Source organism: Tenrec ecaudatus, chromosome 10 (genome assembly GCF_050624435.1).
Source record: "Tenrec ecaudatus isolate mTenEca1 chromosome 10, mTenEca1.hap1, whole genome shotgun sequence".
NCBI classification, from domain to species: Eukaryota; Metazoa; Chordata; class Mammalia; order Afrosoricida; family Tenrecidae; genus Tenrec; species Tenrec ecaudatus.
In genome coordinates, this window is record NC_134539.1 from 3,972,779 (window position 1) to 3,994,888 (window position 22,110).

At 58.9% G+C, this 22,110-nt stretch overlaps 1 protein-coding gene across 1 annotated transcript in view; it reads left to right on the top strand.

Moving 5' to 3' along the window:
- The window catches only part of DMRT1 (doublesex and mab-3 related transcription factor 1), a 74,357-nt gene that overhangs the window by 32,848 nt on the left and 19,399 nt on the right, over positions 1 to 22,110 (top strand). Inside the window, exons 3-4 of the mRNA XM_075558906.1 lie at positions 3,051 to 3,334; positions 13,243 to 13,390. Of these exons, the coding sequence (XP_075415021.1) occupies positions 3,051 to 3,334; positions 13,243 to 13,390 (432 nt within the window). The remainder of the gene's footprint in view (positions 1 to 3,050; positions 3,335 to 13,242; positions 13,391 to 22,110) is intronic.

The window sequence follows — 22,110 nt, forward strand, 5'->3', positions numbered from 1 at the left end:
GTAAGACACCTGAGGGTTTGTTTCTGTCGTTATTGAGGGAACACATCTCCGGGGATGAGAGCAAAGGACTCTGGGAACCCATAGCAGAGGAGGGCGAGGCAGGACGCCTCCACACACCTGCAGAGGAACGCCTGCCTGGTCAACGCCTGTGAACACGGCATGGCCCAAAGTCCAGCACACAGCGCCGCAAAGTCAGTAAGGGTGGTTATCACGCGGGCTATCGATCGCCCGTGAAGGAGCGGGTCGGATTTCAGGATGCATCTCCCAGAAGCCAGGATGTGGAGCCGCAATCTCTCGCCCTTCGGGCATGTCATCAGGTGGGGGCGGTTCCTGGAGGACACGGTGCCCCGGAAGGCAGAGGGTCCGTGAGACGAGGAGGACCTTCCGTGAGGCAGACGGACACACACAGAGGGTCCAGCCGAGGGCTCGCATGATGACGGGGGACGCAGGAGGGGTGGTGTGTCCTGCTGTTGTAGTTGACGGTTGCTGTGAGCCAGAGCCTACCGGACAGTAACGCCCATGGGATAGAAAGTAGCGGAAGCACTGGTGGGTGGAAGCCATCGGCTTCTCCATGGGAAAAGAAGACGCGTCAGTCTGCTTCTACAAGGATTCTGAAACAAAGCTCACTGCTGCGGTGTGACTCCTCACCCCCTACACCTCACGGCCATCGAGTCGATTCTGACTCAGCGACCCTGTAGCACAGGGCGGAACTGCCCCAGGAGGAGTCAGCCTCTTCTTTCTCTCGTGGGCGGTCCGTGGTTTCGAACTGCCAGCCTGGAGGCTAGCAGCCCAGTTGAAAAGCACCGCACCACGTGTGCGTGAAAGGGAACTCGAGTGAGGGAAGGCGATCAAGTGCACGTGGGAGACAGGAGGGAAAGGGCCGTGGGGGGTTGATCACTTGTTTCAAGGGTGCACTTCACGTGACGTCGTCCCCGCCCAGCCCACAATGAGAACGGACAGCCGTCAGACCCGGAGGCAGAATTCTCCTCGGACACACATGGGGTTGTCTTGAATTGGAGTCGACTTTCCTCATCAGCAATGAGGTTTTGTTTGTTTGTTTAATTGTTAACTCAGGTTTATGGGGATACCATACAGTCTTGCTGTTGTGTTTCTGGGACTCAGAACTAGTTATGGTTCAAAAAGGCTGCCAATCTCCGTGCCATGGAGTCGATTCTGACCCATGGAGACCCCGTAGGGCAAGGCAGTACCCTAGAGAGCCTCACTTTTCTCCCCTGCGATGGCTGCTGGTTTCCAACCGCAGATCTCGGCCCAGCGCTTAACCCACTGTCCACCAGGCTCCTCTGGACTAGGATTGGGAGTAGCCTTTGAAAAGCACCGTTTGTACAGTTTGAAACTTTGGTTTTCTAAGTGGACAAGGACCGCAGTCTCAGGAAGGTTGTGGATGTCTTTGAATGCGCCTCTGAGCAGATGCAAGCCACCAGCATTTGGGCGAGCAGCCTGATTCCACATAGTAGGTGCTTAATCGATGTATTAAGACAGCACCAAGGACCCAGGACAACCTAGAGGACGGGGTAGAGCCGCCCCTGCGGGTTTCCAAGACTGCAGATCTTTATGGGAGTGGGAAGCCTCACCTTTCTGCAGCAGAGCGGCTGGTGGTTTTGAACTGCCGACTCTGCAGTTAGCAGCCCAGTGTGTAACCAGGGCTGCCCGTGCAGGTGCTTGGAAAGATGGCGTTGTCTTTTGAGGTCTGGAGAAAAGCAGGAAGCCTGGCGGCAGGCATCAAAGCCTCTTGGCCGAGTAAGCAGAGCCCGCGTGCCCGGCGGTGACGGGCAGAAGGCCGCCCCGGGACCGGCCGGCACCACGAATCGTGAGGGGTTGTGGACAGAACAGCGGTGTTGAGTCTTTCAACTAGACCTGCCTGCCTCACTGCATCTTGCTATTGCTCGCCGGTCGATTCCAGCCCATCGTGACCCCCCTGCCCCCAGGACAAATCACTGCTGGGTCCGAGGTTTGCAGGGAGCACCTGTGACCCCTGCACTCACACCTTGGAGCCCATTGCGACAGTCACCGCTGAGTCACCTCACTGAGAACCGCCCCCTTTCACTGCCACCTCCTTGAGGAAGCGTGGGGTCCTTCTCCAAGGACCGGCCCCTTCTGGTAAACTCCCCAGAGCCTGTGAGGTGAAGTCTCCCCACCCTCGCGTCTTAGGTCCTCCTTTCCAGACAGATCTGCCCCTCCTCCCGGCTGTCCAGGGTGCGTCTGACCCGCCCTGGAGGCCTCCAGTCACTTTCCTTGGTCCGTCTTTTGCCTGCACATGAGGTGCTCGGACACGCCAAGGCTTGGGTCAGGTGAGGGAGCCCTGGTGGCAGAGTGAGTGACAGGCTGGGCTGCTCGCTGCCAGGTCAGCTGTTCGAAACCACCAGCCGCTCCTTGGGAGAAAGATGAGGCTTTGATTCCTGTAACTTATAAAGGTGGTTCTGTCCTGCCCTGCAGGGCCGCTGCGAGTTGGAATTGAGTGGGCTGTTTGTTTGTTTGTTTGTGGATCAGATGCACCTTCGTTCTTAAAAGCAGCATCTTGGTTTTCCAACCCTCCCCAGAGGCTGCCTGCTCTATGCCACTCTCCAGCTTTCTGTGGGTGGGCGGCTATCAGCTGGCCAGGAAGCGAAGGAAACAATGTTTGCTTCAACTTTCTCGCCCCTGGTTCGACTTGACTTTCTGACCTAGCTGTCTGGCTCTCGGAGTTAGGAGCCCGGGGTGTTGGCATCGACTTTAGTTAAAGCGAACTCCATTCATTGCGTTCATTCAGAACGCCGCGGCCTGGTCAGCTGGCTGCACCTGGCTTTGCAGGTGGGCATGGCTGGGTGGAGGAAGGCAGACCAACTGGCTAAATGTCTCCTGGTGGAATGGGCCAGGCTGCTGTGCCCAGAGACCAGCCGCCCTGAGAAACGGCCTTTTGTTCGGGCGGCAGAAGTCGCAGGCTGTCTGTCACCTGCGTGTCAGCCCCCCTGCTCTGCAGAGGTTTGCAGGCGGCAGCACCTGTGGCCCCGGCACTCACACCTTCTGGCCTTTCTCTCTCTTCCCCCCCACAGTTCCGGAGGGACGCATGATGATCCAGGATCTCCCGGCCGCCACCAGCAGGGGGCACATGGAGAACGCACCTGAACTGGTGTCGGACCCCACCTACTACAGCAGCTTCTACCAGCCCTCCCTCTTCCCGTACTACAACAACCTGTACAACTACCCGCAGTACTCCATGGCCCTGGCCGCCGACTCTGCCGACGCCGCCGGGCCCCTGGCCGGCTCCCCCGTGAAGAACAGCCTGCGGAGCCTCCCGGCCCCCTACATGCCCGGCCAGACGGGAAACCAGTGGCAGGTAGGCGGGTACCCCGAGAGAGGGCTGCATGGATGGGTGTGTGAAGCACACTCTCATAGACGCACACACACAGCCTCCCAGCCCATGATGTGCTTAGCCCCTGAGAAAGGCCTGGATGGGTGCGAAACCCACTCACAGACACACACACACGCACACACACACGCACATGCTTGGTCAGATGGGAAAGCAGTGGTGGTACCCTGAGGGCTGGATGAGTGTGTGAAACTCACACGCAACAGACAGACACACACACACACACCTTGCTAGTGGCAGGTATGGTATTACCCAGACAGTAGACTGGATATTCAAAAGTCAGGCAGACAACACTTGCAGTTAGTCCTCTGTCTCTCGTGCGTGTGTGTGTGTGTGTGTGTGTGTGTGTGTCTGTCTCACTCACACACGGCTCACCCATGGCAGGTGCGATATCACGCAGACAGTAGGCCAGACACTCAGAGGCTGCCGCTCACACACACACTCACACCCTGTACAAGAAGCACACGGCGATTTCCCCTCCCGATGGTTCCGGCAAACCCGCGGTGGAGAGACACGCGTGGTGGTGTGCCATGCCCCCGTGCCCTGTCCTCCTTCCCAAGGTCATTTTGCACGAACGCCCAGTGGCACGGGGTCTCCTCCAGCCTCAGCAGCCCCTCGTGGAGAAGCTCCACTGTCCCCGGGCGGGGCTTTGCAGGGGGCCCAGAGCGCAGAGACCTTGCACCCTGGGAGGGAGAGCCGTGCAGGCGGAAGGGGAGAGGATTCCAGTCTTATCTCCCACGGGGCCAGCGTGGACTCACTTTGGGCTTGGAGTGGAGTGTGTGTGTGTGTGTGTGTGTGTGTGTGTGTGTGTGTGTGTGTGTGTGGATATGTGGTACAATAGGAGCTTTCTGTGTTTGGGGTGAAACAAAGCATTCTGTACTATCAGGAGAGAGCTTTCTGCCCTGCTGGTCTACCCAGGGCAGGTTCCAAGGCCCGGAAGAGGCTGGGCCACCGTGTGTCAGGGCGGTGTGCCCGGTGACAGCGTCTCCGGCGGTCCCCCTCCTTCCCCTTGACACTCAGAGGGGCGAGGACCAGTCTCTGAGGGTCGGCCTCCACAGGGCTGAGGCTTGTCCACTGTCTGTTCCTGCCGAGAGTAGCACCACGTGGCAGCCCACACCGCGGTGTCTCCGTGCTGTTCTCACCCAGCAGCCCTTTCTCCCCGTTGACAGACACTCGTGTCCCCCTATCACCGCTCCCCCCCCCACCTATCAACTCCTTGAGCTGCCTCCCACTCACCGAGGATCCTTCTGGAAGTGGGTACATCCTTCAGCAGTGCTGCCAGGGAGGCTGGTTGGTTTAAAGACTCCAGGGGATTTTCCTCGCATCTGGATAGCTTAGGCCGCTTCGTTTCGGGGGCTCTTCCAGCCTCTATGGATCCAGAAAGTCTGGATTCCAGGACGGTTTTTGAAAGTTCTGTGTCGCACATCTTCTCCCTGCTGATCAAGGATCTGCCACACATTCCTGCTCAGCCATCTTGGCTCTCCTGGCAAAGGGGGCAGCTGTTGACGGAGGCCTTGGTCATGCCTTCTCTTTCCTTCAGCAAAATAGGACCCGCTTGTGACCACCTTAGCCCCCACGGAAAGGTCCCCCCGTGGCGTAGCAGTTCTGCATCGAGCTGTTAGCCACAAGGGCAGCAGTTTGAAACCACCAGCCACGCTGAGCGAGAACGTGGAGGCCTCCCCCCCCACTCAACCCCCCCCACCCATGTCATGAATCACCGGCTCGGAAACGCACAGGGGCAGTTCCACCTCTGGGTCGGCAAGGACTCGATGGCGTTGGGTGAGGTGTTCTGAGCCCATGTTCAGAAAGGAGAGCTGGAACGTTCTTGTGAGCGGCCGTGTTCCCCTTTCAGGCCTGGGGGGCGGGTCATGACTGGTCAGCCCCCTGTACTGTGTGGATGCTCGTGCTGGACCCTCAAAGGACCTGAGATCGCAGGCTTCCTGAAAGGCCCGGCGAATCCCCTTGCCTACAGCCTGTGGTGCCCGTGACATTTGGGTCCCGTTTGGAGGCGTCAGGCGTTTTTGGAAGGAGTTTGGCGCTAAGATAAGGGAGAGGACTTGTGATAGGGTGTCCCAGCAGCTCAGAGGTTCAGTGCCTGGCTGTAATGGGAAGGTTGAGGGGTGTCATCCTCTCGGGGACATTGAGGGGGAATGGCCTAGCCTCCCGCTGCTGCAAAGACAGCTGCCTGGGACGCCCTGGAAGCAGCCCCCCCCCGGGCCCCTCGGAAGTGGAAGCACCCCACATCGTACAGGTCCTTTTAGACCTGTGGGTCTTTACTTGGAAGGCACGTCAAGCCTGTTGGTCTAAGAAGCGAGAGCTGACCTGATGCCATTCCGGGGGAAGCCTCCCCCCCCCCACTGTCCTTCCCAGGGCTGTTGGCTTGGTGATTCGGGGCAGACCGTGGGTCTACATCTGGCAGGGTCTCCCACAGATCCTCAGGACCCAGGGGCTACCATTGGGGAGTCCTGGGTTGCCGTCTGCCTGCTGACTTTCGGGGAGAATGTATAAAGGGACCATGTGTGGACCTGTTGCAGAGAAAGTGAGAAGCCAAACCAAGAATTATTAATAATAATAAGAAGAAGAAGCCGACTGCCATCGAGTCCATGCTGGCTCTCAGCGACCCTGCGGAACAGGGTAGAACTGCCCCTGTGGGCTTCAGAGACTGAACGCTTTACAGGAGCAGAAAGCCCCGTCTTTCTCGGGAGGAGCCGAGGGTGTTCTTGAACTACGGACCTTGCAGTTAGCAGCCCAGTGTGTAACCCACTGTGCCACCGGGGCTCCTGCCAGAAAGTCTCCAAGCCAGAGAGAGCAGCTGTGTGTCGACTGTGGGATCTCCTAAACTCTTGGGTCCCTCATTCTGTCAGGACTCCCTGGGGTGGGGGGCGGGGACACACACAGTGACTGCCCTCGGTTGTTAGACTGGGGGGGACAGAGCAGGGGGGTCTAGTCCACTCACAGGTGCCGCAGAAGAAAGTCCCGGCATGCTCCTTCTGAAAGATCCACACCAAACTCGCCGCCACAGGGCCGATTCCAGCTGTCACGGCCATGCTGGGGGACAGGCCGGAAGTGCCCCCGGGGGTGTGAATCGTCAGGGAACGAAAGCCTCACCTTTCTCCCATGGAGCATCGGGTGGGTTTGAACTGCTGATTTGGCAGCTGCAGCCCAAGAGTAACCCAGTCCATCGCCGGGCTCCTTCAGAAGCCTGTGGAGCGGGGTTCTCCGCTGGCAGGTGTGGGGGCCCTGTGAGTTAGGCAGTACCTTGGTGGCAGCGAGTCACTGGAGTGGCTAGTCACCCGTCCTACTGGGATAGAGCAGATTCCAGCTCCTAGTGACCCCTGGGTGCTTTGTCTTTCTGCTCAAGGAGCTCTGGTGGCCCCGTGGCCAAGCACTGGGCTGCTGACAGGTAGACCCTGCGGAGGGAAGGCCCGAGGACCACCCTCTAGGGACTCCACACCAGGGCAATGGGTCTGCCAAGGGCAAGCAGTCCCTGGAGGCAGCAGACGATTCACGCCCTTGGCTGCTCACTGAGGGGTTGTCAGTTCGAGTTCCTCCCAGGGTGCTTTGGAAGAAAGGCCTGGCCATGGACTTGAGGAAAAACAGCCATTGAAATCCCGGTGCAGATCTCCGTCCTCGCCGGACGCACACACAGTCCACTGGACAGTACCTGTTGGTTGTCTTCCATCAAGATAGGCCCCTGGGACGCTGAGCTACCTGCGGGGCCGGCCCACCCCTTGGCTCCCTGGGAGCCGCTCTCGCTGCCTCCCCTGCGCTCCAGGCGGTGGAGATTTGTAGCCCAATCATAGATCCCTGTCCTGTTGGGAGAGAGGGATTCCATGGTGACACGGGAAGACACTCAAGATGGATGGCTGGTTCCGCTGACCAGTAGCTCAATTTCGCTTCTGCATTTAATTGCCTGCAAAAGCCGTTTATTGCCGGGCGCACTCCTCCGCGGCCACATTATCTCTTAAATAAACATGTTGTACCAGGCTGGCGAGGGAGCGGAGCCCGGAGAGTAAGCAGAAATAAATATACGGGGCCTCTGCGCGCAGTGGCTGCCTCTCCTCTGTCCTCTGGCCGCTCCCGGCCACCAGCAAACCCAGAGCCCTCTGGCCCATCCGGACTCAACAGCGGACTGCCCTGAGGGGGTTCCGAGGCTGCCAGTCTTGGTGGAAGCGTTCTACTGCAGAGCCAGGTGCTAGCTGTGAACCTCAGATGGCTCCGTTGGCAGCCAGGCATCGGACCGCCGCGTGCAAACCCCGACTACTCGCCTCTCAACTCATCGCCACCACTGAGTCCATTTTCCCTCGTGCCCCGTGGAACAGGGTGGACCTGCCCCTGTGGGTTTCCAAGACCGCAGCTCTAACTTACGGGAGTAGAAAACCTCGCCTCTTCTCGGGCGGGGCCGCTGGTGGTTTCTAGCTGCTGACCTTGGCAATGAGCCGCCCACCTCGTGGGCGTTGGGTCGGTTACATCGAAGGGAACGACTGGCTGCGGTGTTCTTCGTACCTGGAAATGCCTCCAGTTGCAGTGCGTGTCTCAGCTTGGATCTCCATGGAGGGCGGGTGTCACTTCTGTCCCTGGGGTGCACCCAGGGCAGAGCCGAACTGCTCCCTGGGGTTTCTGCGGCTGCCCATCTCTGTGCGAGCCTCCCTCCAAGTGCTGGGTGCATTCTAACCGCCCCCTCTCCGTTGGCAGCCGAGCGCTTGATTTATATTTCTATGTAGTTGATGCTTCTCTGCCTTTTTCCTAAGATCGGTTTTGGATCCCTCGTTTTTCCAGTGGTCCCTATCTCCCCCTTTCCTTGGCGGGCGCTAACACGCAGGAAGAAACGCCCCCTGGCTGTAGCGGCACATGGAGCCCTGGTGTCGCTGTGGTTACGCATGGGCTGTTGGCCGCCAGGTCAGTGGTTCAGAACCACCAACCGGTCTGCAGGAGACAGACGAGGCTTTCCACTCCCTTGAAGAGCTGCCGTCTCGGAAACCCACCCGGGCAGTTCTGCCCTGCTCCGTACGGCCACTCAAAGTCGGGATCTGTTGGTTCTTTCGGCAGTCCGGGCACCGCCATTCAAACGCATCGTCCTTGCTCGCTTTTCAACACCTGACGGGACGTGGGCAGCTGGTTTGCCCAGTGCAGGCAGGCAGTCTTTTGATCTCTTGACGACTGCTTCTGTGAACATGGATGGTGGATCCAAGCAAGACAGATCCCTGACACGTTGAATCTTCGGTCCGTGTATCCTGGTGGTGTGGCCCGTTGGTCCAGGTGTGAGGATTTGGTCTCTCGCGTTGCGTGGCCATCCAGACCGAGGGCTGTACGCGCTGTAATCCGCACTGCAGCCGCCGTCCTTGACCTTCCTCAGCCAGGGCTTCAGGGCCTCCGCTCTTGCAGCGGGCAAGGCTGGGTCGTCTGCACACGCAGGCTGGGCTAAAGCCTTCCTCCTGATGCCGCCGCCTTCTTCATCGAGCCCCACTTCTGGCCATCCCGTTCTTAATCCCTGACACCGTCGAGCTGCTCTGCCCAGCCCCACGCTGGGCTGCCTGGAGTCAGAATCGGCTCACAGCTGGACACGGATGTGGACCCTGCTTCCCATGATTACTTACAGAGGGCATCTGGCTCCTCGAGCCCATCCAGGGCAGCTTGCGCGGCACCACTGGTGGGCACCGGGTGGATCAGAAGGTCCTTGTTCCAACCCACCAAGGGACGGGGTGCCGAGAGAGAACAGAAAGACCTGCGGTCTGACCTCATCCGGGCTCCAGCTCAGGAGAAGCCCCGTGGGCGCGGTCCTCTGCCAGGTTGGGGGCTGCTGAACTGCCCGTGCCTGTCCGCGCTCACCCACCTGCCTCTGCCTCTGCCTCTGTGAAGCGGGTCCCTGTGCCCTCGCTGAGAAAGGCCCGGCAGCCTGGTGGTGAGCCCTCAGTGGCCTACTGCTGGCCGCTGACAGTATCGTCCTGTTTCTGACAGCTCATGTGTGACGTGGGCAGGATCCATATGTCCCCGAGCCACTAACCCACCTTATCTCCCGATAGTGCTGAGAGAGCTGTCTCTCGTGTCACAGCCGGCCGGTGGGGGCGGTGACGGCGACGTATTGTTTCTGGGTCACCGGTTTACTCCGGAGCTGTAGGTTGGCACAGAGTGGCGAAGGTTAATTAGGTTTGTCCATCAAGGTGGGAGCTGGTCCAGGCGGCTCCGCATCCTCCCCACCCTCAGAGCAGGCCTCCTCATTGTCTCTCCTCTTCCCGAGCCGGCAGAATGCAGGCGGGCCCGTGTGCACCGGAAGCCCTGAACGCAGGAAAAGTGGACGGAAGTCCAAGGCGGGCAGGTCTGTGTGGTGGACACAGGTGCTCGGGTAGACCAGGTGGGCAGTGTGTGCAGGTCTGTGTGGTGGGCCCAGGTGCTCCTGGAGACCAGGGTGGGCAGTGTGTGCAGGTCTGTGTGGTGGGCTCAGGTGCTCCTGGAGACCAGGGTGGGCAGTGTGTGCAGGTCTGTGTGGTGGGCACAGGTGCTCCTGGAGACCAGGGTGGGCAGTGTGTGCAGGTCTGTGTGGTGGGCACAGGTGCTCCTGTAGACAAGAGTGGGCAGTGTGTGCAGGTCTGTGTGGTGGGCCCAGGTGCTCCTGGAGACCAGGGTGGGCAGTGTGTGCAGGTCTGTGTGGTGGGCCCAGGTGCTCCTGGAGACCAGGGTGGGCAGTGTGTGCAGGTCTGTGTGGTGGGCTCAGGTGCTCCTGGAGACCAGGGTGGGCAGTGTGTGCAGGTCTGTGTGGTGGGCACAGGTGCTCCTGGAGACCAGGGTGGGCAGTGTGTGCAGGTCTGTGTGGTGGGCTCAGGTGCTCCTGGAGACCAGGGTGGGCAGTGTGTGCAGGTCTGTGTGGTGGGCACAGGTGCTCCTGGAGACCAGGGTGGGCAGTGTGTGCAGGTCTGTGTGGTGGGCACAGGTGCTCCTGTAGACAAGAGTGGGCAGTGTGTGCAGGTCTGTGTGGTGGGCCCAGGTGCTCCTGGAGACCAGGGTGGGCAGTGTGTGCAGGTCTGTGTGGTGGGCCCAGGTGCTCCTGGAGACCAGGGTGGGCAGTGTGTGCAGGTCTGTGTGGTGGGCTCAGGTGCTCCTGGAGACCAGGGTGGGCAGTGTGTGCAGGTCTGTGTGGTGGGCACAGGTGCTCCTGGAGACCAGGGTGGGCAGTGTGTGCAGGTCTGTGTGGTGGGCTCAGGTGCTCCTGGAGACCAGGGTGGGCAGTGTGTGCAGGTCTGTGTGGTGGGCACAGGTGCTCCTGGAGACCAGGGTGGGCAGTGTGTGCAGGTCTGTGTGGTGGGCCCAGGTGCTCCTGGAGACCAGGGTGGGCAGTGTGTGCAGGTCTGTGTGGTGGGCCCAGGTGCTCCTGGAGACCAGAGTGGGCAGTGTGTGCAGGTCTGTGTGGTGGGCTCAGGTGCTCCTGTAGACCAGGGTGGGCAGTGTGTGCAGGTCTGTGTGGTAGGCCCAGGTGCTCCTGGAGACCAGGGTGGGCAGTGTGTGCAGGTCTGTGTGGTGGGCTCAGGTGCTCCTGTAGACCAGAGTGGGCAGTGTGTACAGGTTTGTGTGGTGGGCACAGGTGCTCCTGGAGACCAGGGTGGGCTGTGTGTGCAGGTCTGTGTGGTGGGCTCAGGTGCTCGGGTAGACCAGGTGGGCAGTGTGTGCAGCTCTATCATGGGCTCAGGTGCTCGGGTAGACCAGGTGGGCAGCGTGTACAGGTCTGTGTGGCGGGCCCAGGTGCTCGGGTAGACCAGGTGGGCAGTGTGTTGTTGTTAGGGATTGTGGAGTCGGTTCCATCTCTTAGCAGCCCTGAGTCCATCAGGAGGAAGCAGGCACTGCCCAGTCCTGCGCCAATCCTCCTCCCAATGGCTCCTAGGTGTGAGCCATCGATGTAGGTACTGGGCCAGGCTTCTCGTTGGGGGCTTTCCTCGTGTGGCTGCCCCTCTCCTCTCCCAAGCATGGTGTCCCTCTCCAGGGACTGGTCTCTGCTGACACCAGGTCCAAAGGATGTGAGACGAGGTCTCGCTGTCCTCGCAAGACAGATCTGTCTGTCCTTTTAGCCGCCCAGGGTACCTCTGCTCCACTCCAGCACCAACATTCAAATGCACCGATCCTTCTCCGCTCTCACCTATCTGGCCACTCAGCACGTCCGACTTGCACATGTGTAGGACATGGCATTCAGTATACCATATGGCTGGAGTCAGACGCCCCTCGGCCCTCAGATCAGCTTCCTTGCTCTTCACCACTCTAAAGAGCATCCTGAACAAAAATCAAACCCAAACTCGTGACCACCGAAGCCACTGACTCCCGGTGACCTTACAACAGGAAGACCCGCCCTGAGCCGTCTGAGACTGAGCGGAGGTAGAAAGCCTCGTCTCTCCCCGGAGGAGCGGCTGGTGGTTTCAAACTGCCCATCCTGCGGTTAGCAGTCCACTGTGGCCACCGAGCCCCTTAGAAAGCATCAGTGCCGGCCGACATCCCGCACCCTGCCAGAGGACGGGTACCCATCAGGTCGGGGACGTGGATGCACTGTTTGACCAGCGGCTGGGGAGTGATGGTACAGATGGCCAAAGGCCCTTGGCAGGAGGAGATGCCCCTCCCCAGTTTACACCACAAGCTCCCAAACTTAGCATGCCATCCCTTTTTCTGGGGAAGCGAAAAGACTCTGCTCCCCTAGCAATATCACACATCTCCCCCGCCCCGTTTCCATCGTGCCAGCACCCCAGGGGCGGGCATCGCCCTTTGGGACCCCGGAAGTCCACGGGGCTCCAGGAAGGGGCCAGGGAGAACACGTGTGGAGGGACCTGCTTCGTGTCCTGATGCGTTCACGCCCCTCGTTTTCCTCCTCTGCAGTCACGCTTGCCCTTGCGTCAGGGGGCACTGCCTCCGTGGGGACACGCCTCTCCAGATGTGCACCCCTTTACCGTGCTGTGGTTGCTTCCTGCCACCAAGGTGGCTCCGCCTCAACCCACTGCCCTGACCCAAAGCCAGCAGATGGACAGGGCAGGACTGGCCCTTGACGGGGTTAGGGAGGCCTGAATTCTTCCCACCGAGCGACTGGTGGTTTTGAGCCAGGGCTCCGAGGCTTCCCCCCAGAATGCATAAACAAACTTCGTTACATGCCCACGATGGAATACTACATACCCTGAAGAACGGTGTTTTTAAACTGGGCGGTACCTCACGCACGCATGGCGGGAGTGGAGAACATGATGCTAAGTGAGGCCAGCCAATCACAGAAGGACGAGTATCGTTGGAGGTCATTGTTCTAAGGGGAAAATAAAGACCCAGGTTTTCATATGGGAAAGAAACAGGCTTTGATGGGCACGGGGCGGGACTTGGGGATAGGTGGATAGATAGATCAGTGCTAACTTGGGTAGAGGCAGTGGGTTAGGGGATAGGTAGGTAGATAGATAGATAGATAGATAGATAGATAGATAGATAGATAGATAGATAGATAGATAGATAGATAGGTGTTCACTTGGGTGGAGGCAGGGGACTAGGGGATAAGTGAATGGATGGATGGATAGATAGATAGATAGATAGATAGATAGATAGATAGATAGATAGATAGGTGTTCACGGGTGGAGGCAGGGGATTAGGGGTTAGGTGGGTAGGTAGATAGGTGTTTGTTCATTTGGGAAGGTGGTGGCCCACTAGGAAGAAGAGAAAGGGATGGGTGGGACATGCTCTAAGGAGGCGTGATAAAGCGTTGATGTTCGTGAATACGAGGGGTGTGGCCTGGAGGGTCAGGGACCCTGAGGGTTCTGGGTTCTGGGCTTGTGAGGACCCGGAGGCTGCAGGGCCAGGCTGAGGGCCGCCCGGTGATGGTGACGAGGAGGCCCCTGTGCAGCCATCTCACGCCCTTCCTGTCTCCCCAGCAAATGAAGAGCGTCGAGAGCCGCCACGCCATGGGCTCCCAGTACCGAATGCACTCCTACTACCCGCCCCCGTCCTACCTGGGCCAGAGCGTCTCCCAGATCTTCACCTTCGAGGACGGCTCCTCCTACACGGAGGCCAAGGCCAGTGGTAGGTGTGGGCGCCCAGATGGGCTGGGCGTGTGGGACAGGGCTCCTCCCTGGGACTAGGCTGTCCCTGCTCCCCCACCCCACCCCCCGGGCTGGGCAGCAGGCGAGGAGCCTCTGGGGGGGGGGGTCTCCGTGAGGAGCTCGGGTAGGTAAGTAGCATTGACCGTGGTCCCCCTTTCAATCCTGAGCTCCACACTTGGTCTCTCTGGGGACCCGGATCGGCCTTCCCTGGGGGGCCCTTCGGAGACACGGGTTCCCTGAATGGCGTTTCCGTGGGGTGGAGTAGATTTCTCCGTGGTGAGCACGCCTGTGCCACAGATGTTTGGTTTATGTTTAATTTTAAAGTCGAAAGTGTATCCACCACCAGGGAGCGGGTGGACTGATTTCCCACCTGGGTTTACTCAGTGGCTCAGGCCCAAGGCTCAGAAGGAAGGCCTGGTGGCAGCTCCCCAAGACTCAGCCCCAGAGATCCCCTTGGAGCGCCCCTGCCCCCCGACTGTTAACAGAAGGTCTTTCCGAATAGACCTGGGTTCATGGGGCATCAATGCAGCCGACACGGCTTTGTCGTAGAACAAGGCTGTCCTTAACCAGAGCCTCCGCACTAACCGCCCTCCCGTGGACACCGCGGGGGCTGCTGGGGGCACAGATGTCTTTGCTGTTGTCTTGTCTTTCCTACTGAATGAAGCCGCCTCTTGCTGGGAGAGCCCGTGCGTGAGAAGCATCCACGAGTGATGTGGCGTTTGGACGGCAAGGCAGGAACACTGAGGGACCAGACTCAGTCCCCACTCACAGCCACCCTATAGGACCTGCCCCTGCGGGTTTCAGAGACTATAAATCTTGATTGGGGGACAGGGACCTTGTCTAGTTTCTGAGCCTGTAATTATTGACGGGGGTGGGGGGACAGTCAGCCTCATCTTTCTCCTGGGGAGCAGCTAGTGCGTTTGAACTGCCGACCTTCCAGTCAGCCACCTCCAGGGAGGTCCAGTGGGGAGAGGGAAGGTGTGAGCACCAGTCCCCGTGGCTGCCTGCATGTCCCCTTGTCAAGAGGAGGGACATCTCAGGGACGTCAGTGGCCCTGGGGTTGTGGCTTTGCTCTGCCGGGAATTGTGCAGCGGCTTGCTGGAGAGAAGACAGGCCCTGTGCCCCCTGCCTTCAGGGAAACGGAGTTGATTTTGTGCGACTTTGAGAGAGAGCGCTGAGGGAAGCTTTGCCTTTTAGGAACAGACTGTCCTCCCTCTTGGTCAGGAAGGGGAAGGGGCACGCGTGGAAGCTGCTTCGCTGTGTGGGATGTTCTCACTCCCAGCCTCAGAGTAGAGCAGCTCCCCAGGTGTTTGTTGGCACTGAGGGGAGGACCCCGCCCGGGTCTGTTGGGTGGAGTCTCCCCCTTGGAAGGCCTGAACTTTGGGGATCCCCTTGTCCCCGTGACAACACATGCACAGCCCGCTGCTGCCCAGGAGGCCCCACCCTCTGTGCAGGGTCTGGAGACCATGTCCTCCCGGGAGCAGACCCAGCGTATCGCCTCCTGAGGAGCAGCTGGTGGGCTTGAAGCCTCGACCTCATCGTTAGCCGCCCGGTGCTCGACACACAGCACCACTGGGGCTCCTGAGGATTCACACGTGGCTGAGTTTGGAGTTGCAGGCACGACTCAGCCTTTCCTTCTTAAAACCAAAAATTCCCCTGCCATCGAGCCAGTCCAGAATCACAGCGACCCTACAGGACAGGGTAGAACCGCCCCAGTGGGGTTCTGCGGCTGTCACTCTTTACAGAAGCAGAAAGCCTCGTCTTTCTCCCTCGGAGCAGCCGCTGACTTCCAACCACCGACCCTGAGGTTAGCAGACCAATGTGCAACCACTACACCACCAGGGGACCTGCTTGCCAGTGACCCAAATTTCTTTAGTCTTTGAATGGCTAAGCAAAACGGTGGCCATCCAGAGGATGGGTGGTTAGAGGGCCATGAACGAGGAAGGGAGCCCCACTGCACGCTGTGGGCGGTTCACCGCAGCCACCCATGTGCCTGCATGTTGATGGGCAGGACGGGTGCAGAAGAACAGGAAGCTGAGGTTGGAGGGCTGGTGGGGAGCGGTCAGGGCTGAGTGGAGGCAGGGTGGTGGCCTGCACTGCCTGGAAGAGGGGGTGACGGTCACAGTGCAGGCGGCCTCGGTGTTGCTGAACCGGCGTTTCACGAGAAACTGCGATGGCATGGTGCATGCCGCATGTTACTCTGTTCCTGCGTTTTGCCCTCTGCTGAGAAAGACCAGCACCCCCTTCTTCCTGGCCCAGCATATCATGGGGCTTTGCTGTCCCTTCTGACCTCTGGTGTCCCGTTCACGAAGGGCCTACAAGTTTCATTTGTGGCCACCAGTCGGTTCCGACTTGCAGCCACCTGTGGAACAGAGTAGAACCGCCCCTGTGGGTTTCCGAGACTGTCCTTGGTCATGGGGGCAGACAGCCTCTCCATTCTCCCTTGGAGTGGCTGGAGACTCAAACCACCAGCCTCGGGGTCGGCACCCCGACTTGTAGTCCCCTGTGCCACCAGGACTCCCGGGCTTTAGAGGAAGCATGGGAACAAGCACCAGGACACTTAACACTTTGAAGGCCGTGACCACACCTCACGGTCAGGACTGCTTGCATTCTGTGGTCAGAGTTCAATTCCTTGAGCTCAAAGTGAGTTCAAGTACAAACGTGGACAGCTGGGCCGAACTCAGAACTCTCGGCCACTGAGTGGATTCTGACTCATGGACACCCCATCTACAGACACACATACCTGACTCATGGACACCTGATCTACAGGTAGACAGACCTGACTCATGGACACCTTATCTACAGACAGACAGGCCTGACTCAGGGACATCTGATCTACAGACAGACAGACAGACCTGACTCATGGACGCCCGATCTGCAGACAGACAGACCTGACTCATGGACACCCGATCTACAGACAGACAGACAGACCTGACTCATGGACACCCGATCTACAGACAGACCTGACTCATGGATACCCGATCTACAGACAGACCTGACTCATGGACGCCCGATCTGCAGACAGACAGACCTGACTCATGGACACCGATCTATATAGAGAGAGACCTGACTCATGGACATCTGATCTACAGACAGACCTGACTCATGGACACCCCATCTATAGACAGACCTGACTCATGGACACCTGATCTACAGACAGACCTGGCTCATGGACACCCGATCTGCAGACAGACAGACCTGACTCATGAAACATCAAATCAAACAACGTTTGCAATCTGAAACGCGAGTAGAAACAGGACGTATGGCTCTAGATTAGTGGTTCTCAACCTTCCCAATGCTGCGACCTTTTAATACAGGTCTTCACGTTGTGGTGACCCTGTGTGGGCGTATCTGCATGTGGGCGGACCTGCCTGGAGACGGATAGAGGAGCAGTGTCTTGATTCCTAAGGCCATCAGAAATACAGTCTTAGGCGGCCCCTGTGAAAGGGCCGTGCGACCCCAAAGGGGTTGCGACCTACTGGTTGCGAACCGCTGCTCGAGATCTTCGCTCTGTCCCGGCCCTTGGCTGTGGTCCGTCGCCTCGGACACGGATTTGTGGGTTGGTGCATGTGAAAAAGGCCCACCCTCTTCCCCCAGATAATTCTTGGAAAAGATAGGATTTTGTCCTGCACCGAGTGAGTCTGGTGGGGGATCGCTCTGGGTTTCTTACAACATCTTTAGCTCCTTTATGGAGCCCCAGTGGTGTACCGGTTACATGTTGGGCTGCGATCCGCGTGGTCGGCGGTTCGAAACCATGAGCAGCTCCCAGGGAGAAAGACAGGGCTTTCTCTTCCCGTCAACAGTGACCGCCGGGGTCAGCACTGACTGCAGGGCGGTGAGCTTGTTTCCAGTTTGTTGTAACATTTAAGGCTGGTACTCGGGTCTTCATTCGGCTGAAGATGAGAGTGGAGGGCAGGGTCAGGGAGAATGTTCTGGAATCGGTCTTAGGGGTTCCTGGCTGTTGGATGGAACTTAGACTTGATCCACGGGAAACGGGGCCCAACCAAACCTCCCCTCCCCACTCTATCTTTTCCTCTCCCTTCTCTTGCGTCCACTGTAAAAACGTGGAGAGCCTCTTCCAGTTGGGCGACTTCAGATCCATGCCTTTCGCACCCCCCCATAATCCCTGCCAGCCCCCTCCCCTCACCACATCTCACTGCTCCCTGACCATGTCCTCCCCCCACGCCCCCATCACCGACTACCCCTGACACGAGCCTCGGCAGCCGCTTCTGCAGACGGCACCACCCACTGGGCGTCTCGTCTTCAGGTTCACCAGGGCGGTGTAGTGCGGATCGGACTTGGTTTCTCTTTGCGGCCGAGCGGTGCCTCATGGTGTGGATGGACCACATGTTTTGGAGGCATCTGCCGGCAGGTGGACACGTGGGCAACGTCCACCGTTGTGCGGTGGTGACCCGTGTGAGCTGCAGTGAACGTGGGCGCGGCTCGCAGGGGGGGGGCAGTGAGTGGACCCCTTCTGCCTGCTCAGCCCTGTGCTCGCCACACGTGCCTCGCGCCTGCTGCTTCTGCGACGCAGGGAGCCAGTGCCCCCCACCCCAGGGACACGGCTAAGCTAAACCGGGAGACCCCAAGTGATGCAGACATGCTCAGCCGCGAAGGAAAGATCGGTGCTTCCAGTCCACCCAGAGGAGCTGCCCAAGAAGAGCCTGGCCAACCTCTTTCCCCCAAACCGGCCACTGCTAACCGCACTGGACTCTCAACCCTGGAGTCACGTCGTCCCCCGTGGGTGCGGGTCCCGGTAGGGTTAGCGCATCCGCCGTCCCTACTCGCCTTTGGATCCGGGAGGGTGTTTCCCGGGGTCCCGATGCAGGGTCCCCGTGGAGTTGATTTCCCCAGCGCCACCCCTGGGAGCCTGGCCAGGGCCACGTACAACTTGAATAACCTTCAGGAGAGCGGGGCCGTCCTTCTGTCGGCCGCTGTCTCTGAAAATTGCTTGCAGAGTTAGTGAGCAGGAACAGTTAAGATTTACAAACAATGATGAAGCTTGGCAGGCATCTTTCGCCATCCATCACCTGGGTGCCGTGGCTGGGCGGTGAAGTGTTCTTCATAAAAACCAGCCCAGTGTGAAATACACCGGCCGCAGTGTTTACTGCCCTGCAGCTCGCCCGCGCCCCTTTATAGTAAATCCAGATTGTGCGCTGACATTACCGTATATCATGGCCTGGCGCGGCGGGGCCTACACCGAGAATGGAAGCCGCGCGCACCAGATGAGCTGTCCGCGGTGAGTTATGTCAGCACCCGCCTGTCAGATGGCTTTTGTTTTCCCACACTGAAAGTTAGCTTTATTTGTATTGATATTTATATGGGCGTATAGGCTGCCCGGCCGTGCACATATACACCGGTATACAGTCAGCGCCGAGGTCAACTTCCAAGTTGGCTTCTGGTGTAAAAGAGAGACTGGCCGGGTGTTATGCAGCCTCCAAACGGCTGTTGCTGGCAATTGGCATAAACGGATCCCCTGGCGGGGGAGCCTGGTGGTGCCGCCTTGAGCTGTCAGCCGCTCCCGGGAAGGTGGGCACTTTGAATCCGCCGGTCGCTCGGCGCGAGAGAGGTGGCCGCCTGCTTCTGTCCAGATGTTCTCCTTGGAATCCCCCTGGGCGGTTCCCATTCTCCCACAGGGCTGCCCCGTGTCCCTGGCATTGACTCAGGGGTTCCCACACGACCAGACTGACTGCCATCGGGACAGCTCGGACTCACAGCCACCTCCTAGGACAGGCTGGAGCGGGCCCTGTGGGTTTCCGAGACCGTCACTCTTGACGGGAGTGGAAAGCCTCGTTCCTGCGAAGCGGAGTGGCTGGTGGTTTCGATCGGCTGGCCTTGCCAATGCGTAACTGGGGCCGGGTTTTAAAGCTCCACCAGGTGCCCTGGGGCGCGGTGAATAGTCGCTTGGCTGCACTGAAAGGCTGGCAGTTCAAAACCACCAGCCGGTGTGTGGGGGACGTTGTGTTTCTGTACAGCTGACGGCCTTGCATCTCGCTGCCCTGTGCCCTGTCCCCCCGGTGTCACTGAGTGGACCGGCTGAGGACGGCGGTTTGGGCTTGGATGTGAGGGAAAGCCGTGCCCCTGCAGGAGGTGGTTTTGACCATCGGCTGTCTATAAAGTGGTGGTGATGTTACATAGACCCAGCCCCCCTCTCCTGGCCCGGCTGGGACATGAAGATCCCCTTCGCAAGCCCCTCGCCTCCACTGCCCAGCCTCCAGGCCAGGCGTGTTTGACGTCAGCCTTTCCTCCCTGGTTTCTGAATCCCCGGCCACTGCGGCCCCCTCTGTTACCTGGCCAGATGCTGCTCCCCGGGGAGATTTACAGGGTTTTAGGCGAAACCCGCAGAGTGGAAGAGCACCCTGGATTTATGACATGATCAGGTTTATTTACCTCTCCCCTAAACGTGCCGATATTAAAAATGAGCCCCATAAAAGGTGGGATTCTCAGGCGGCAGTGGCGGGCAGGGAGCTCAGAGGCCCAGGATCCCCTACTAGCCGGTGACAAGGGACTTAGAGAAACCTCAGCCAATGTGGCCAGCTTTGAGGGCAGGCCCCCGTGCTTGCAGCAGGCTGGCTCTGCATGTGTCCAGGGTCTGGCTCCCATTACACCTGCAGCCCCTCGCTCAGTGCAGACAGACGCAGACGCATGGATGGGGTGGGGGGACACTCGGAGTGTGCAGGCCGGTCTCCAGGGGGTGGTACCAGAGTGAGAAGCCAACAGGGAGGGAATAACCCAGAATTGGCCATTCCAACAGGTACCTCTGCCAGGTAACTAGGGCTCCCTGAGGAAAAACACCCCCCTCCTCAGCTAGATTTAATTTCCGATTAAGAAGTCACTTCTGAGTACAAAACTCAAAGCCAAACTCCCCGCCTCGAGTCAGTGCTGACTCACGCACATTCCTCTAGTGAGTCCTCTCCCCACACCACCACCGTCACGACGCCAGCTCTACCTTACAGACCTGGCAGACCAGAGGATGGCCACTGGTACAGATAAGAGCTCTCGGCACACAGAATCCAGGACAGAGAACCTCCTCAGGACCAATGCTGCGAGTAGATACCAGGAGGGAAGGTGGGGGGAGAAAGGGGAACAGATTGCAATGATCGATATACACATCCCCCCCCAGGTGGGGAGGGGGAACAACAGAAACATGGGTGAAGTGAGACAGCGAACGGTGTAACATATAAAAATAAAAATTTATAAATTATCGAGGATGGGAGAGGGCGGGAAAAAAGAGGAGCTGATACCAAGGGCTGGAGTAGAGAGAAAATGTTTTGGAAATGATCATGACAACATATGTACAAATGTGCTTGACACGGTGTCTGGATGGATTGTCATAAGAACCCCGGATAAAATGATTTATTTATTTTTGAATGCTGACTCGTAGCGACCCTACATCACAGGGCAGAGCCATCCTGGTGGACTTCAGAGACGGCGACTCTTTGTGGAAGTGGAAAGTCCTGTCTCTCTTCCCGTGGAGCGGCTGGTCCTTTCCAACTGCCGATGTTGCAGTTAGCGTGCCCAACCCGTAACCCACTATGCCACCAGGGCTCTTGGGTTGCCTCCTAGACGCTGGCTTTTGGCTGCTAACCGGAAAGGTTGCAGGTGCCCCATCCCACGGGCGGGCCTCTCAGCAGCAGGGAGTGTTTGAGTCGGATGTCCGTTGACATGGAGACGAATTCGGCAGCTGTCTGTACCTGGCCCTGGAGGCGCATCTGGGCGGGCGCTGGCATCTGTACTGCCGCTCGGCGGGCAGACATTCTGGTGTGGGTGTGGGTGATCGCAGGACCCGTGACCTTCCCCACACTGTTGGGCCATGGGCTCCCAAGGTGCCCTCTTGTGCTGAGACCTGGCGCCGCGCAGCAGCCTGTGAGGCGTGCATGGACCCCATGTGAGATGAGGCGTGTGACTGCTTTGTGCTGATGCAGGAGCCGCCCCAGTGGCCCTGTGGGTTAGGTGCTGGGCTGCTAACTGCAAGATCGGCCGGTGGTTCAAGCCTGCCCTCTGCTCCACAGGAGAAAGATGAGGCTGTCTGCTCCCAGGAAGACCTACAGCCTCAGAAGCCCTCTACAGCAGTGGTTCTCAGCCTTCCTCCTGCCGCGACCCTTTCACACAGCTCCCCATGTGGTGACACCCCCCCCCACCAACCATAACATTATTTTCGTTGCTACTTCACTGTCATTTTGCTGCTGTTGTGACTCGGGCGACCCCTGTGAAAGGGCGGTTGGATCCCCAAAGGGGTCTCGACCCACAGGTTGAGAACCGCTGTGCTACAGGGTCTCTGTGCATTGGAGTGCACTTGATGATACTGGGCTCTGTGTCAGGCTTTTTCCCAGGTTGCACTAAGGAGTCACCGGTGGTTCGGTGGTTTCCTCTCCGTGCGGGAGGCCCCAGTTCAATCACCACGGGCGCATCTCGTGAGTAGCCACCACCTGTCTGCACAGAGGCGGTCTGTGCGCTGCCAGGTGTGAACAGGTTTCAGGAAAGCCCCTGAAGTGAAAGCAGACTAGGAAAAGAGGCCCGGTGATCTCCTTCCGGAAGTCGGCTGGTGAAAACCCAGTGGTCTCTACAGCCTGAACCCTCGCTGACCATGGGGCCCACGTGGACAGGCAGGGTTTTATTCTGTTCTCTCCAAGTCAGGGAGTGACACCCCACCACCCGGCACTTGTCTCCCACCTCAGGACCTCCTCCGTGCGCCCTGGG